This window comes from Sturnira hondurensis, unplaced genomic scaffold, assembly GCF_014824575.4.
Source record: "Sturnira hondurensis isolate 20B ecotype Veracruz unplaced genomic scaffold, ASM1482457v3 Scaffold0004136, whole genome shotgun sequence".
NCBI lineage: Eukaryota > Metazoa > Chordata > Mammalia > Chiroptera > Phyllostomidae > Sturnira > Sturnira hondurensis.
Window position 1 is genome coordinate 18,250,066 of NW_028076767.1, and position 16,028 is coordinate 18,266,093.

At 51.2% G+C, this 16,028-nt stretch overlaps 1 protein-coding gene across 1 annotated transcript; it reads right to left on the minus strand.

Annotated features, from left to right (window-relative positions):
• Positions 1 to 960: 960 nt before the first annotated feature.
• PDRG1 (p53 and DNA damage regulated 1) lies at positions 961 to 6,045 on the minus strand. Its single transcript, XM_037043828.1, has 5 exons — positions 5,882 to 6,045; positions 4,293 to 4,368; positions 3,181 to 3,255; positions 2,484 to 2,564; positions 961 to 1,888 (listed from the first exon to the last, which is right to left on the minus strand). The coding sequence occupies exons 1-5, from the start codon at positions 5,966 to 5,968 to the stop codon at positions 1,806 to 1,808; spliced, it is 402 nt and encodes a 133-aa protein (XP_036899723.1). The 5' UTR covers positions 5,969 to 6,045; the 3' UTR covers positions 961 to 1,805.
• Between the last annotated feature and the right edge of the window lie 9,983 nt (positions 6,046 to 16,028).

The following is a 16,028-nucleotide window of genomic DNA, read 5'->3' on the forward strand; positions in this document are numbered from 1 at the left end:
TCTGAGAAGGGAACCAGTTAGCTTCGGGAAGGCCAGAGGCCAGGCCACTCCGGGCCTCTGCCTCTGGAGCACGGTGCCTTCCCTCTGTCCCTGGGGCAAGCCCACACAGCCCCAGGCACAGGTTTGCCCCTTCCGGCAGAATCCAATTGGCTCTTTTTTTTGGCCTAGCATCTACCCTGCTGGATAGGTAGGGGCAATGTTCAGAGAAATTATGAGCAAAGCAGTTATACCAGATAGTATCTACCGAAGTGAATGCTGCTACTCCCTAGTGTTTTAAAATGTGCAATAACAGCAACATGCTCTATCCTTCCGCCCCAATCATGCAGCTTCTGTTCTGAGGGAACCACATGATCAGTGACTGCATATGAGCCATCAGCTTACTGGACACCTGCCCTGCCCTTGCTTTGATCAGTCCTGGGGCTGTCCCAAATTGGTGCCCAGACAGCAGCATCCCACGACTGATACCACCTCCTTTAGTCTACTGTGGACATTTAGTTTCTTTTTTTTTTTTTTACATTTAGTTCCCAATTCCACCTTCCTACTCTCATGAGAAAAACACACAGAAATTTCTACTAAAAAACTTAAGAGGATGCAAAATAGTAGGTTCTGGGCCACATTTGATCTAGGTAAGGCATTTTGTTTGGCCAACACCAAAGTTTTTAAAACTTTGAGTCAGTAATATTTAAAAAACAGAAAGCTCAACTTAAAAATCCAAAGTGCTAGCTCCTAATAAGAAAACACAAGGTCTGGCCACACCAGCCTGGGCTCCCACATAACCACCCACAGGGCCAGGTGGGGCGAGGGCAACTGAGGTGCGCTCTCTCCATTCTGCTCTGCGGTTACACCTGTCTAATCCCACTGTCATTGCGAGGAACCACTGGCCCTTCCTAGGTGACATCCCCGACCTAAAGGGAGTAGTGTGCTCTCAGTGAAGGGCCAAATGAGGTGAGGACTAGAAGCTGCTATTCACTCATTTAGGTAACATTTATTGAGCCCTCAATGAACAGGAAAGACACCAAGTTGCCCTCACAGTGCATTCACACTGAAGCAAAGGAAACTCTGAGCAGCCCTGGCCCTGCTCTCAGAGGGGGCGGGGCGGGGCATGCTGAATGCACGAAGCGTGTTAAGAGGCAGTCTCCCTTGCCCATCTCTGGTGCAGGACGCTGCACGGCCTTTCTGACCAAAGAGCAGCTGCAGAGGGTGGACAAGCAGCACCCACTCCGGGCTCTGTCTGGAAGCAAGCAGGAAAAACAGGCCAAAATGCAGCCAGCGGGGAGAAATGGTATGTCTGCTCCACAGAGAGTTGTGGTTAACCACGAGCACCGAGATTCTGTCCTTTGTTCAGAAACCACCTGTGAGCCTCCTGCTTCATTCCACTTGTGTGACGCACGCTGCTGGGAAATAGCTCCCTCTCTGAGAGGAATGCTGGAACGAAGCTCCCACTCTCCCCCCTCCCTTCTTCCCTGCCCGTTCAAACAGCAGGCCACTGTTGCGAAGTGCCGGTTGCAGTCCTTCTCATACCCCCACAGGCGCTGCCCGCGCCCACCCACTGGTGGCTGCTCGGGCCTGTCAATGGGTCTTGTGTCTTTCTGGCCCCCTTGGACAGGCCCGGCAGACACTGGAAGGCTGAGGGTTCCCTCCTGTTGTCACAGATCAGTCAGGCGTTACAGATAAAAAGGCTTCATACAGGAGCCATGGCCAGATGCCTGTCCCCTTGCAGGGCAGATACCGTCCTTGCAGGTTTCAAAGGTTGGAGTGTTCTGGGTCCTACGTGGTATTAGGTCCCCTATTGTGGTTCTTGAATTTCATCCTTTCAAGATGATCTTGAGAGCTTTAAGCTCATCCTGGTTGAGGGGGTTCAGGTTGAAACCCTTCAGCTCCGGTTTGCCTAGGGGAAAAAGACAATCTGTCAGCAAGTTCAGGCCTCCTGCTGGTCCAACCCTGGGCCCTAGAGCCAGGCCTAGGAAAGGAGCTCACACCGCATGCGCACTGCCGAACACCTGGCTTTGAGGTCTGACAGGGAAGGGCCTCACATCTGCAATGTCCTAAACAATACACATCAACACCCGCTCCCGAGTCACCAAGAGCCTGAAGAATCATGTCTGCTGCCCCGAAACCGCTAGATTTCTGCCATACCTGTGATCAGCCTGGAGCAGTGAGGTTTACCTAGAAATGTAGCTTCTGAGTCAGAACTATCCCGGTCTCCATGCCATTCCCTGGCATAAAATGGAAGCTACCCCAGGCTCTCCCTGGAGCCTGGAAAAAGAACTTGTGATGATAGGAAGAAGACCCCACAGACTTCTTGTCCATTCTATCTTGGGGTGGCTAGAGACAACCACTGCCCACAGCTTCAGTGCCCCTCGCATGCAGTCCAGACCACCATCCACCTGGGAGGGGCTTCCCACCTGCCCTCTCAGTCTGTGCTGATGATTACGAACCCTCTCGGTTTCCTGGCTCCCCGCTCACCCCACCCAGGCCAATACCTTGGGCCTCAAACAGGCGGTTGACCTTCACTTTAAGTTGTTTCCGGAGTTTCTCTATTTCTCTATCCAGATGATCCTGATCTGCAAAGTGAAGTAAGCAAACGGGATGAGGTTATACCATAAACAGAATGACCCACAGGAGTCGGAGGTGCCAGCCTCTCCCTGGCCCCTCTGACAGCAAGGGCCCTTAGCGTCCAGGAAAGAAAAGGGGACTTCAGAGACGGACTGAGGAAGAAACCAAAGGCTGGAGATGCAACGTGACCCGCCCACCACCACTGAGTGAGGCCAGGATCAGGCTGAGCAGACCACTCCCAACTCTCAGTCCTCTGACTTGTGCATAGGGGAGGCAACATCAGAACTTTAGGTCACCACTCACAGTGAAATCAGGAAACGTCAACTGTCAGAATAGAATGAAGAGCCTACACCCCCACCTACCAGAAGATGGTTGGGAAATGGGTGGCCAAGGAATTGTAAATGCCCAAGTCCATCAAGGGGTTTTCAGGAAAGCACGACAGAGGTAACATGAGACCTAAACCACCTAAACAATCAACGGGCTGGCTGAATGCTCCAGCTGAACCTCATTAGCCCCAGTGACCAGAAAAGGACATCTTACCTTAGCAGACTGCACCTGAAAGCAAACCGCGCTATGAGAAGTGGAGGCTACAAAGCTCGACGATCCACGCCTAGGGAGCCTTACCTTTCTCAATCATTTCCTTCGTCTGAGGGTGAGACATCTTGATAAACATGTTCCCGAAGCAAACCATCACATCTTCTGAAATGGCAAATGGTCATTATTTCAACAAATATTTGCAGCACCTACTGTCTGCTAGGCATTGTTGTAGATGCTGTGAGAACACAGCAGCACAAGACGAGGCTCTTGCACTAAGAGAGCGTACATTATGGTGCAGGAGGGGGAATAAACATGCAAAGATATCATCGGTCAGACCCTGACAGGCCTAAGCACTGTACAGAAACATAAAGCAGGGCAAGAGAGATGAGGAATGCCAGAGTCGGCGAGGGGCTTGTTATGTATACCAGGTGGTCTGAGAGGCCTTGCTGATTATCTAACATCTGGACAGACTTGAAGAAAGTGAGGGTGTGAGCCCTTCAGCAAAGATTAGCAATGTGCTTGGGGTGTTAATGAAGAGCAAGGCCAGTGAGGATGGAGACAACGAGTGACGGCAAAGTAGAGATGGCGCTGGAGAATTTAAGGGGGTCTGGAATCCAAGGGGTCTTGCAGGACTCTGAATTTCACTCTGGTGAGATTAGAAGCAACCGGGAAGGTTTTGGGCCTTCCAATGCCACTTTAAACAACATTCACGATTCTCCCCTCCACTATGGCCCCTGCCCATCTGTCCAGCGTCATCACCTGTCCTTCCCTCTTTGCCTATTCTGTCACAGCCACTCAGACTCTAAGAGCCCCCATCCCCTCCTCCAACACCCACCCCACACCTAGTCCCTTCTTCAGCTTTCTCTCGATTTCCTATGATGTATTCATGTTGCTCTGCTCACTTGCGGAGCATGAGGCCAGGAACCACACTGTTTTTATGCCACCCTCCCCACCCCCCACCCCCAGCACTCTCCCAGTGCCATCGGTGACAAGCCAGCTCCTAATGGCCTGTCCCAGGGTGAGCAGCTGAAACCCTGAGCCGGTCTGTATCAGACCTATGAAAATGTTGCCCCGACCTCCACGAGCTATATGTCACACACCTGCAGCCTCTCACGTGGTCTCTAATAGGGACAAGGCAAAGGCCTTAGAAAGAAAACGGAACAGGCCTCCTGGGCTGTAGTGAGGAAATCCTGACTTACCAGAGAGGCTGAGATCCTTCTGCAGGGCCCTCAGGCCCTCTCGGTTTTGATTTCTTTTCATGTCCAGGTCCACAATCTGAAAAGCACAGGGGCAGCGGGGATCTCAGCTACGTCTTGTCCCAGCCTGTCACCTCCCAACAGACCTGCCTCTCTATTAAAACCGACAAAGACACCAAGGCATCATTGCTGGGTTACTTCCGGTGTCCTGAGGTGCAAACATATTTCTTCCCCCACTCAGTTTCCGGGTCCTTAAACCCCAGTTTGCCCTCCAGTGCAGGTGCTGGCAAAAGGCTGACAGGTAATTCTTCACTATCCACCTGAGCGCCAGTTCTCCAGCTTTAGGGGGTTTCTGAATGACCAGGGAGTGGAAACCTCTTCCTGGGCGAGCTCCTCAGCTGATTCTAACCTAGTATCATGAGGAGCCCGAAACAGAGAGGGCGGGGCACAAAGACAGTGGTACCAGCACCACAGCTGAAGAATCAAGGAGGGAGTGTTACACGCTGCTTTGGAGCACTGGCCCCAGGATCCGAATACCCAGGTTTGAATCCTGCTCTCGCTATGAACCGTGCCATTCCACCTTCCTATTCACCTCTCTGCAAAATGAAGGTATGAACTATACCTAGGTTCATACCTATGAACTATTTCATAGGTTACTGGACCAGGAATGAAATGAGTTATTAACACAGCACCTGACACATGGTAAGTACTCACAAACTTTAACTGCTGTCATTGTCATCACTCAGCACGCCTTCACCCAGTATTTCTCAGGCTGTTCTCCCAAGTCTAATTAAATACCCGACCGACCAACCAGCCAATCCTTCTAACTGAAGAGGAGTCATGAATCACTCTTGTCTCCCCCTAGCCACCCCCCTCCCGTATGTTACTGGAATCAAGACCTACTACGCTCATCTCCAAAACACATTTCTGACCCATCCGCGGTCTCCATCACCACCATCCTAGTCTAAGCCCAACCCTCTCCCCGAGCCGGGGGCGGGGGCGGTGGATCCTTTTAAAACTTGAATCCAATTACCTCATCTCTCGCCCCTCCCCCCATGAACTCCATTCAAACACGAGGCATGCGGATTAGAACCTGACCAGAGCTCCTTGTTCAGATCTGCAAAGCCCGCCTTGTCTAGGGTCCCTCCCGCGTTTCCACTCCCGCGCCATCACACGCCACTCAGACCTCTTCGATGTTTCTTTTTTCCCCTCAGGACCCCGACTGGGGCGGCGCAGGACAGGGCAATGAGGGAGCCCCGGAACTGCATTTTGAAGAGGTTCAGGTAAACTGCCAAAAGGGGTAATGGTTCGGGATCGGGGGGCACAGTAAGGGACAAAGGAAGGACGGAGCGAGGGGATCGTTAGCACAGAGCTCCGCTAGTACGTACTATATAAAAGGGGAAGCGCGGCGCTGTGCCAAGCACTTGCCCACATTATCTCAAGCTGCCATATGTTTGTTGTCACCGCTATTAGACTACCAGCCCCGCGTCAACTCACTGCCAGCGGGTGCTAGAACCAGATTCCGGGTCCTGCCCCATCAATAGGCCCCACCCGCTGAATCCAGGTTCCTGCTCCGCGGCCACGTCCCCTACCTGCCGCTTGTCCGCCAGCACCGCCTCGGCGAGCTCCTCCACTTCCACCAGGTACTGCAGCACCCGCTCGGCCTCGGGTGCCAGCATGGTGCCCGCCACCCGCGACTGCGTTCCTCCTAAACTCCGATCCCGCTCCGCCTGCGCACGCGCCGCTCTGACCGGGTTTCCGGCGCGCACGCTCAATTAAAAGAGGACCGGTGGCAAGCAAGTTCGCACGCACGCACGTCAACTAAACTAGGGACGCAGGGCCTTTCTTTGGGGGCGGGGCTGGAGCGCCCCCTGCAGGCCCTGAGAGCACAGGCCTCGGAGCGACCTCTTAAGTTCTCCCTTCCTTCCTACATGTATTTCTTGAGCCCCCGGCTATGTATAAGGAAGTTTCAGGAGTCGAGAATGCAACAATGAACAAAACAAAGTCCTTGCCCTCATGAAACTTCATACTAGAGAGAAAGGGCGACAATTAATGACCAGAAAATTAATTATATACTATGGCAGGCAGAGATAGGGCTGGAGAAGTGTAATTCATTCTTTCCCCGTTTGAGGAACACCAAGGAAGCCCATGGGGCACTGTGACTTTTATTTAACCTCTGACACAGGGGTTTCTTAAGTTTCTAATCTATAAAATGAAGGTGAATAAAAGTCCCTCTCATCGTCTCTCTGCAAGATCAGAAGAGGCAGGAATAATTTTTTACTCACTTTGACCAATGCTTCAGAGGCCCTATGTTGGGCCCAATATGGGGAATAGTGGACCTAGACCCAAGGAAGGTGCTAGAAAACCATGGACAGTGAGCAGTGAAGTTCTGTAAGTACTGGAAAGCAAATTGGTGTGGGCCGTAGGATCTGGGAGGACCTCCAGAAAGAGGCAGGCAGGGAAAAAGTGTCTGTTCTTTAGAACCAGAGGGTTCCCTAGAGATCATGCCCAAACCCCTCATTGTACAGCTGGAAACCAAGGCTCAGGGAGCAGAGAGGACTTTAAAAAGTCAACAGCAGACCTGACACTCAAACTCTGACCTCCTACCTCCCCGAGTCCTGAGTTTTATTCTCTCCTTTTGGCCCCTTGTAACCAAGCTCTTTCACATCCCTTGCCTTACTTGAAGTTCACGACCTTCGTATGGGAGGCTTCCTCCTGCCCCATCCCACAGCTGCAGACTGAGGCTGGCAGAGGGCAGTGCCGTGTTACACAGAAAGTCAGGAGCAAACGTGGGTCTAGAAGCTCTGTGCTTTCTGTACCACAGCTGTCTCTGAGCCCTGAAAAAAAAAAAAAGAAGCCCTCCTTCCCCTGATACTGTGGCCCTTCCTCTTTGCTTGGCCTTTGGCTGTGTTTGGCTGCTAGAGGCAGAGCTCATTTTCCCTGCAGCTGCCTGGTCTGGGGAAGAAAGGACATTCATTAAAGATTTCTAGTTGAGGGCGAATTTGTCCCCAAACCCAGGATGTTTTGTGTCAACACCTTCTGGTTCAGAAATGCTGATACAGCCCTGGGAAGGAAGTGGGGATGTTTACCAGGAAAGAAGCATGGCTCAGCAGACATCCCTGGGGCGTGGACCCAGAGCTGTGTCTCCTCCACTGTGGGGCCCAAAGAGAGCTGGACCAGGCTCCCCACTGACCCCTGCCAGGTGGACCTGGATGGGGAAAGGCTGATTGGAGGGAGGCTCTCAAATCGGTAGCTTCTTAGCTGTGACTGGCCCTCAGAGGGTACCCTGCCTTTGGAAGTGTTGGGGTGGTCATATCCAAGACTTTGAGACAGACCTGGAAGGACTCTTGTTTCAGGACCACTTCTGTTTCAGAAGCATTGATTCCACAAATGTTTATTGACTACCTTAGCTCTGTTTTAGGGATTCTGCCATGAACAAAATGACACATGGTCCTTGCCCTCAGAGGCTTCCAGTCTGGTGAGAGAGAAGACAATAAACATGAACACATAAATATATCATATTAAGTGATAAGTACTCTGCAGAACAGCAGGGCAGGGCAAGGTGGGAAGGAAATGATACGTTGGGAGCTATTTGAGATAAGGTGGTCAGGGAGGGCTTCTCTGAGGAGGTGTCATTGGAGCAGAGAGCAGAGGTAAAAGAGGTGAGGAATGTGGGCTTCTGGAGGAAGAGAATTCAAGGCAGAGGGAACAGAATGCAAATGCCCTGTAAGTTGGAAGAACAGCAAAGCCAGTGTAGATGGAACTGAATGAGTGAGGAAGAGGAGGTAGGAACTAAGATCAGAAAGGGGAGGGAGGTGCCCTGCCCAGATTGGCAAAGCCTTCCCTGGAGGTCACATGCGGACACTGCTGTGCATGCCTGTGGCTTCCTGCTTCTCTGCTCATGGATACAAGTGAAGTGAGGAGTGTGGCAAGTTAATGCCCACAGGAGTGGCCCTCAACCAACAAGAGAGAAGAGTTTGAGGTTACATGCCCCAGCTTCTTTGCCCCTCTATGGGAGACCCGAGGGGAGACCGCTACAATCACACATGAAAGATAGGATGGTCGCTGGGCCAGGGGCAGTGGGGATGGTGAGCAGTCCGGGTTTTCAGGAACTTTGCATGCACTCCTTCATCAGCCTGGATTCTTTTTTCCTCCCACACCCATATACCTGAGTGACCACTGTATGTCTCCCACTTATCAGCTTGGTGTTGCCTCTTCCCATGGGTCAAGAGTCCCCTATCACTGGCAGCTTCTGGGGCTTCCCCATCACTGCCTTCACCATGCCATCTTTTTCTCTGATCATCTCCCTCTCCAGTGAGGAGCTCCTCAAAGCAGGGACCTTGTCTGTCTTGTTTTCTTCTGTGTCGCCAGAACCTAGCATGACGCCTTGCACACGGTAAGTGCTCAGTGGATGTTTACTGAATGAGCGAATAGACTCAACGTGAAGCAGAGCTTTCTACAATCCAGAGTATCCAAAGATGAACAGAGCTAACTCAAGGATAAGTAGTTCCCCATCCAAGAGGTACGGGGACCGCCATGTAGCTGGGATATTGTAGAGGGTGAATCCCTCTGCTATCCTGGATAGGAGTGATACCTACTCTTCCCTTACCAGATAAACTCCACCTGGTCATACTGGGGTACACCCCCCATCTTCAGCCACCCCAAGTCCAGGCCAAAAGGGATGTGGCTGCTGGGGCTGTGGCATTTGGGGATTGGAGTCAACAAGAGTGATGCTTTGCCCATTCCCCTCGACTCCTTTTCACCAGGTCTGTGAGCCTTCCTTGGGTAAGTGTTCGGTGACCGCATCCATTTCTGTCCTTGGGGAGGACACCCCTCAGACTTCTGGAGCCCCCTGGGTGCCTTACCCTCCGCACAAGCTGTACCCCATCATTTCAGGGATTTGAAAGCCCACCTTTCTTGCCTGGGCTGCTGGCAGGGGTGTGGGTGGATAACTCTGAGATATAATTACACTCCAAAGTGCCCTGTGGGATCGGGATGAAGCAGCCACCCACAAGACATCCGCAAGCCCTGCTGGCTACCTCTCCTTCCCGGTTCTGCCTCTCCCACTCCCTTATGGTCAAAACCCTCCAACGCTCCCATCTCACTCAGTAAAAGCCAGACTCCTCACTGAGGCCCCTAAGGCCACACATGAGCTTCCCTAACTCTCTGAGGCATCTCTAACCTCTCTCCTCACTTCCTTGCTGTTCTTCACGCGTGCCAGGTGCAGTCCCACCTCAGGGCCTTTGCACCGGCTGCTTCCTCTGCCTGCACTTTCCCCTGATGTCTCCCTCCCTCCTATAAGTCTTTGCTTAAATTTCACTTTCTCAGTGAGGCTTACCCTGACCATCCTATTTTTTCTAAGATTTTATTTATTTATCTTTAGAGGGGAAGGGAAGGAGAGGAGGAGAGAAACATCAATGTATGGTGGCCTCTCGTGTGTCCTCCGCCGGGAACTGGCCTGCAACCCAGGCATATGCCCTCACTGGGAATCGAACCGCGATCGTGTGGTTCACAGGCCCGTGCTCAATCCACTGAGCTACACCAGCCAGGGCCCTGACCATCCTATTTTAAAATGCAACACCTGACCCTCTAGTACTCCTGATCAACTTCCTCTGCTTTATTTTTTTCTTTAAAAAAACAGTAACATCTGTCACTTTCCAGCATGCTATTTAATGTATTTATTGTTAACTTCCCTCTGCTATAAAAGAAGCTCCATGAGGCCAGGGACCTTTGTCTCATTCGTTACTGATGTATCCCAAATGCCTAGAATGGTACCTGGCCTGTATTAGGTACTCAATAAACATTTTTGAAGGGGTGAAGGAACGAGGAAAAAAGCCAGAATTCTAACCAAGGCAGATTTTCTCTGATGCTAGGCTCTTGACTCCCATGCTGGAGGTGGGAGGGGGCAGGGAGTGGCAGATCATGCCAGGCCTCGTTGGCTCAGGTAGGGGGGTTGGACTTTGTTTTCAGATCCGTGTGAATCTACTGGAGGGCTCTGAGCAAACATGAGATGTCAGAGGGTTTTCTTTGTGGAAGCCCATTCTGGCTGTGGGGATAGGATGGGCTAAAAAGGGCAGATGGGGCGTGGTCGTGTGTGTGTGTGTGTGTGTGTGTGTGTGTGTGTGCGTGTGTGTGTGAGTGAGTGTTGGGAGTGGGAGGGTGACGATGGGGACTTGGAGAGGTGGCAGGGCTGTGGCTGCACTGAGGTGGAGAGCAGCAAGAAACCAGCTCACATCCATTTCTCCAGGCGGCCTGGGTGGCTGCACCACGGGCTCTGGGCCGTGAGCAGCCCAGGCCAGCTGTGAACCACGTGCCCCGGTCCCACAGATGGGCTGTTTGCTCTTCTGGGTGGTCCCCAGCTCTGCTTCCTTTGCACCCTCGTGGGCTTGGCAGGTGGTGGGCAGGCCTCCACTCCCTGACTCCCCTGACCCAGAGAATAATCCCCGATATTCATGGGACTCTCCTTGTGTCCTCATTTCATCCTCCCACATCCCCTAGTGGCACCGAAATCTGGTTCCCATTGGGCAGATGAAGACATTGAGGCCCGGAAAGGGGATGGGACCTCCCACGGTCACGCGGCCAGATGGGGACTCTGGGTGGAGACCTGTCTCCCAACTCTCCATGCCTCAATTTCATCAGGCAACAGATGGTCCCAAGGCTTGACTTGAAAAATCTTAAATGACCTGTAAAGGAGCACAAGCCCAGAACATTCCAGACCTCCCTGAGCTGGTCTATACCATTATTTTTAATACTAAGTCCATTCATTTTCAATTCTATATATAGATTCTTATCATAAATGAAAATATTACAGAGAAGAAAGTTTCTTTTTGACACCCTCCCCTCTCTCAGTTCCTTCCAGAGGCCCAGTTTGGGTGCATCTTTTCAGGACTGGGATTTTCATTTGAAGACATAGTTAGGCCCTGGCTGGTGTGGCTCAGTGGATTGAGTGCCAGCCTGCAAATGGAGAGATCGCTGGTTTGAATCCCAGTTAGGGTCCATGCCTGGGTTTTGGGCTAGGTCCCTGGTTGGGGGCCAGTGAGACTCTTGCACACTGATGTTTCGCTCCTTCTCTTCCTTCTTCCCTTCCCCTCCCTTTAAAGGCAAATAAATAACATATTTTTAAAATTCTAAAAAAAAATACATAGTTAGAAACTCAGAGAACAGATGCAGGACAATTATGTGTGAGGCCGGGTAGGCAGGTGGGTTGGAGGGCCCTGCACACAAATGTATCATTCTGCAGCCTGTTGGCTCTCAGGACATCTTTAATTGTTACATTTTGATCCGTCTCCTATTTTCTAACAGCTGCAAAATGTTGCGTAGGATAAGCACCATCGTTCATTTGTTTATCTAACTTTCTAAATTAAACTTTACATTTCTTTTTCATGCACTAAAGTCCAGAGGGTTAATTAATCCCACCTTTCAGATCTTAGCATGTGGTCGTGAGATGATCCACAGAGAACCTCTCTTGTTTATAGTATCTTCTCCTTCTCCCCACACCCCCACTCCATGCTGGCCTGGCCAAAACCCTCTCTGCTGTGTTTGACATACATTCTTAAATAGTTGAGAGTTCTTACACAATGCATAATAATTATTTTATGTGTTTGTGTGTTTTAAAGTTTCTCACGAAGGAATAATTCACACAGAAGAGTGCGCAAACAAGGGTACACTTTGAAAGTTCGTAAGTGTACAGTTCATGAACTTTTGAAACCTGGACACATGTCACTAGCACTTGGAGCAAGCAGCAGAAAACATCAGCAGCCCCTCAGCAGTCCCCCGGAAGTCCCCGCCCACTACCCCAAGGGTAACCACTCCCCCGGCTTCTAACACCATACACAGGTTTTGCTAGTTTTTGAGCTTCACACACATGGGATCACATGGTGTGTGCTCATTTGCACCAGGCCTCTTTCTTTCTCCGTGTAGTCCCTGAGATGTAGCTCTGTTATCGTTTGTTGCTGTTGATCGCTCCCTCTCAGCACCACAGAGCTGCCCACTGGACGCCTGCCCTGCAGTCAGACTCTGGGGCCGCTGGTGGACAGGGGGTGTTTTCCAGCTAAGAGCTGTTACAAATAGTTTGGCCTAAGTTGTGTGTGTGTCTTTGGGAACATGCATGCATCTAGGCATTTCTGCTGTGTGCTTACCGAGGAAGGGGTTGCTGGGTGTGTTCTGTTTGAGTAGCTACTGATACACTGGGTATGTATTTTTAATTCACGTAAATATTACTGTGCTGGAAGTGGTGTGGATTTCCTATGGGGTTTTTTCCCTCATCCCGATGTTTCTCTGATCTATTCACCTACCCTGTGTGCTTTAGTCCCTTGCTCCTGACAGTTCCTGAGAACCCAGAACTGCTTTCCCCACCTTTTGCTCGTCCTCTCCCTCTCCCTCTTCCTCTCCCTCTCCCAAGGGATGCTTGAGTTCCCCCTCTCTCCCCTCACCACACACGGTGCCGCACTCGACACCCTGTCGTGCTATTTCCTGGTCATCAGACGTGAATGTACTTGTTTTTCCTAAATACTGCCACAGTCCTCTCCAAATTGGCTATATTCAGCTTCTACCAGTGATGCACGTCCTCACCGACATCAGGTACTATCCATCTTTCTACTGCCTGCCAGTGTGGCGGGTGTTAGCATCACAGGCATCGAACACTCCCTGGTGGACGGACATCTGGGTCATGTTCCCTCTTCCAGGGGGACGAGGAGTGCTGCTGTAGTTAGTGGTCCCGCAGGGGCCCCACTCCCCGGTGCTCATCTGCTTGTCCTTCTCCACCTCATCTTCTGCCGCTTTTCTTGGACCCCAGTTCCCAAACACACCCTGACTGCCGCCCCCCCTCAGCCTTTGCTCTGGCTGTGCCCTCCGCCTGGAATAACCTTGGCCTTCTTTCTCCACGTGCTGAGTGCTGACACCTCCCAGAAGGCTCCTTTTCCTAGAATACCCTCCCTCCCTGACCTGGCCTCCTAGGAAGGTCACTGTCTCTTGTATTTTCCAGAGGGCCTTGGTTCCTTGTATTCTCCAAGCATCCGTCACTTTCCTCTTTTGGAATAGACTTTTTTTTTTTGCCATGATTTTGGCTTTCTTATGAGCCTGGGAGCCCTGGGCCAAGGGCTCCACGGACTTCCTCCCGGGTGCCCAGGACCCTCAGAGGATGATGCCTCAGGAGAGGTCTGCTGGACTGAGTGAGGCCTTCACCTAACAACGCCTTGGAGGGATTAAGGGTCCAGTCTATCTGTCTCCTCTCCTTCTTTATCAGCCGGACTTTTCCGGAGTAATTCATTCCACTGGGAAAAGGGGGAAATTTGGTGTTAAGATGTCCCCTCTCTTGAGAGGGGTGAGTGGCTTGACCCATCTGTAACATAGGTGTTGGTGAGGTAGGAGAGAGAAATGTGTCCCCTTTGTACCTTTGAATTTTGAACCATGTGAATGTATCAACTATTCAATAAATAAACACAGTCTTGTTTGTTTAAAGGGCTTTCAGGTCTATAGGGAAGAAAGTGACGTCAGAGCAAAGAAGACGTCCAGGATCACTGAGCCAAAAGCGTCTTAGTGACCACTTTGTCTTACGAGTGAGGAAGCGGAGGCCCAGAGAGGTGAGGTAACTTGCTCAAGGTCACCTAAGCAGGTAATGGCGAAGTCAGGACTGGCTGTCACCTGGATTGTCACCTGGACCTTTTCATGTCATAGCTGGCTCAGGGTCACTAAGCATCTATGTGCCAAGCTCTGCTAAGGGCCAAAGATACGATGGTGAACCACACAGGCATGACTGCTGCCTTCACAGATTTTATCCTCTAGAGAAGAAACAAATAAATACATATGAAACCGTCATGTAGTGATAAATGCTTTGGATAAAGAAATGCCCTGACTGGGTGGCTTAGTTGGCTGAAGCGTTGTCTTCTACACCAAAGGTGGTGGATTTGATTCCCTGTCAGAGCACATACCTAGGTTGTGAGTTCGATCCCTGGTCGGGGCACTTACAGGAGGCAACTGTTCAATCTCTCTCTCTCTCTCTCTCTCTCTCTCCCCCCCCACCCCCTCTTCCTCTCTCTCCTAAATCAATAAACATATTCTCAGGTGAGGAGTAAAAAATAATAAGAAGGCAGGTGAGCGTATAGAATGTGGAGGAAAAATTCTCTTCAGAAAACCCTTCTGAAGAGACAGCATTTTGGAGAAGAGGAAGAGGGAGCCTCTGACAGCCTGGGGGAGTTGCAGGAACAAAAGCCAGGTGGGAGGAGGACACCAAAGTGTCACAGGAATGGCAGAGAGCCAGTGTGGCCGGAACAGAATGAGCAAGGGAGAGGCGGGTGGAGGTGGGGTCGGAGAGGAGAGAGGGAGAGAGACTGTAGGCAGGACAGAAGACTTTGGCTCAAAATGAGGAAGGAAGTAGCCAGAGGGTTCTGAGCAAACATGGGACCTAGTCAGATTTCTTCTTTGAACAAGGCCCTTCTGGCTGATGGTGGAGATGGAACTTTAGGAAGGAAAGGAAGGGCTCCAGGGAGCACGGTGACAAGGCTGATGCAGTCCAGTTGTCCAGGAGAAAGGTGACAAGGCCATGGCTTGGGGCACTACAATGGGGAGCAGCCGTTGGTCTCCCCATCTGCGCGACAAAGGGATTGGATGAGATGGTCCCACAGGGCCATCCCGGCTCTGGCATTTCGTACAATAATCTGGTGGATTATCTCAGCACACACCCACTAGGTGCAGCCAAGCCCCTGCTTTGCTTTTCTCGAAATCTCTTGGTTTCGCGTCTTGGATTCCAACTCTCGACAGAGCCCAGTGATCTGAGGCTCAGAGCTACTTCTCCTTTTCACCCCCATCCCTGCCAGCCCCACTCTTGTCCCCACCTCCCAGGGACAGATGGGTGGGCAGCAGGAGGCAGCTGGGCTGTGATGCCTGCAGGGCCCCAGGAGAGGAAATTATCTGAGAGTTCATAACCCCTCTCTGCCTTCCAGATCTCAAGTTAAAAGCCCCAAATGTCACAGCCTCAAGGGATAAGGGTTGGGAGGTGCCAGGAGAGGGGCAGGACAAGTCACTTTTCTGTCTGCAGCTGCCCAGTAGGAGGGGCGGAGACCTGGGGTGCTGAGAACTCCCGCCCTGGGACCAGGAAGCCATTAGCACTGAGGCTGAAAACCAGTGGCCTTCAGGCCCAGTCTGACCCACTGACCTATTTACTTGTCCTGAAAAGTGTTTGAGGAAAAAAGTGGAGCCAACGGTTCAAAATGAAGAGCTTTTACAATACAATCCAGATTTCTGGCTCCCCTTGAACAATTAGAAAATCTGACACACCGACTGCCTATTCCCATATGACAACATTCAGCAGTAGCTGACTAGCAGCTGTCCCCATTATTATATTCTTTCACTAATAGGTAAATACATTCGCATGATTCCAAAACAAATTATACATAGGCATATAATGAAATCTCCCTCCCAGCCTTGTTTCCCTCCTGCCCAGTGCACCCTTCAGTAATCTTGTTTTTTACATGTACTTCCAAAGTTTCCGTGCGCATGTGCACGCAAATGCAAGTGGCGATTATGCCTCCTTTTTACTCTGCTCTGTCTCCTATTCTCTCCCTTGCTTTTCTCTGTGGAGGCCTCTCTGTGTTAGGAGATGGAGAGCCTTTTTTACTGCCACATGCTGTTCCGTTGTCAGGAAGTCCGTGATTCATCAGCCAAGACCCCACTGGGGTCTTGGGGTATTGGGTATTGGGGTCGTTCCCAGTATTTGCTGTTAGAGACAATGCTGTGTCAGTG

Coding starts and splice junctions, on each gene's coding strand:
- PDRG1 (XM_037043828.1), bottom strand. CDS start 5,968: ATGCTGGCACCCGAGGCCGAGCGGGTGCTGCAGTACCTGGTGGAAGTG. Junction 4,369..5,881: donor TGCTGGCGGACAAGCGGCAG/GTAGGGGACGTG, acceptor TGTGCTTTTCAG/ATTGTGGACCTGGACATGAA. Junction 2,565..3,180: donor GAAGGAAATGATTGAGAAAG/GTAAGGCTCCCT, acceptor TTCACTTTGCAG/ATCAGGATCATCTGGATAGA.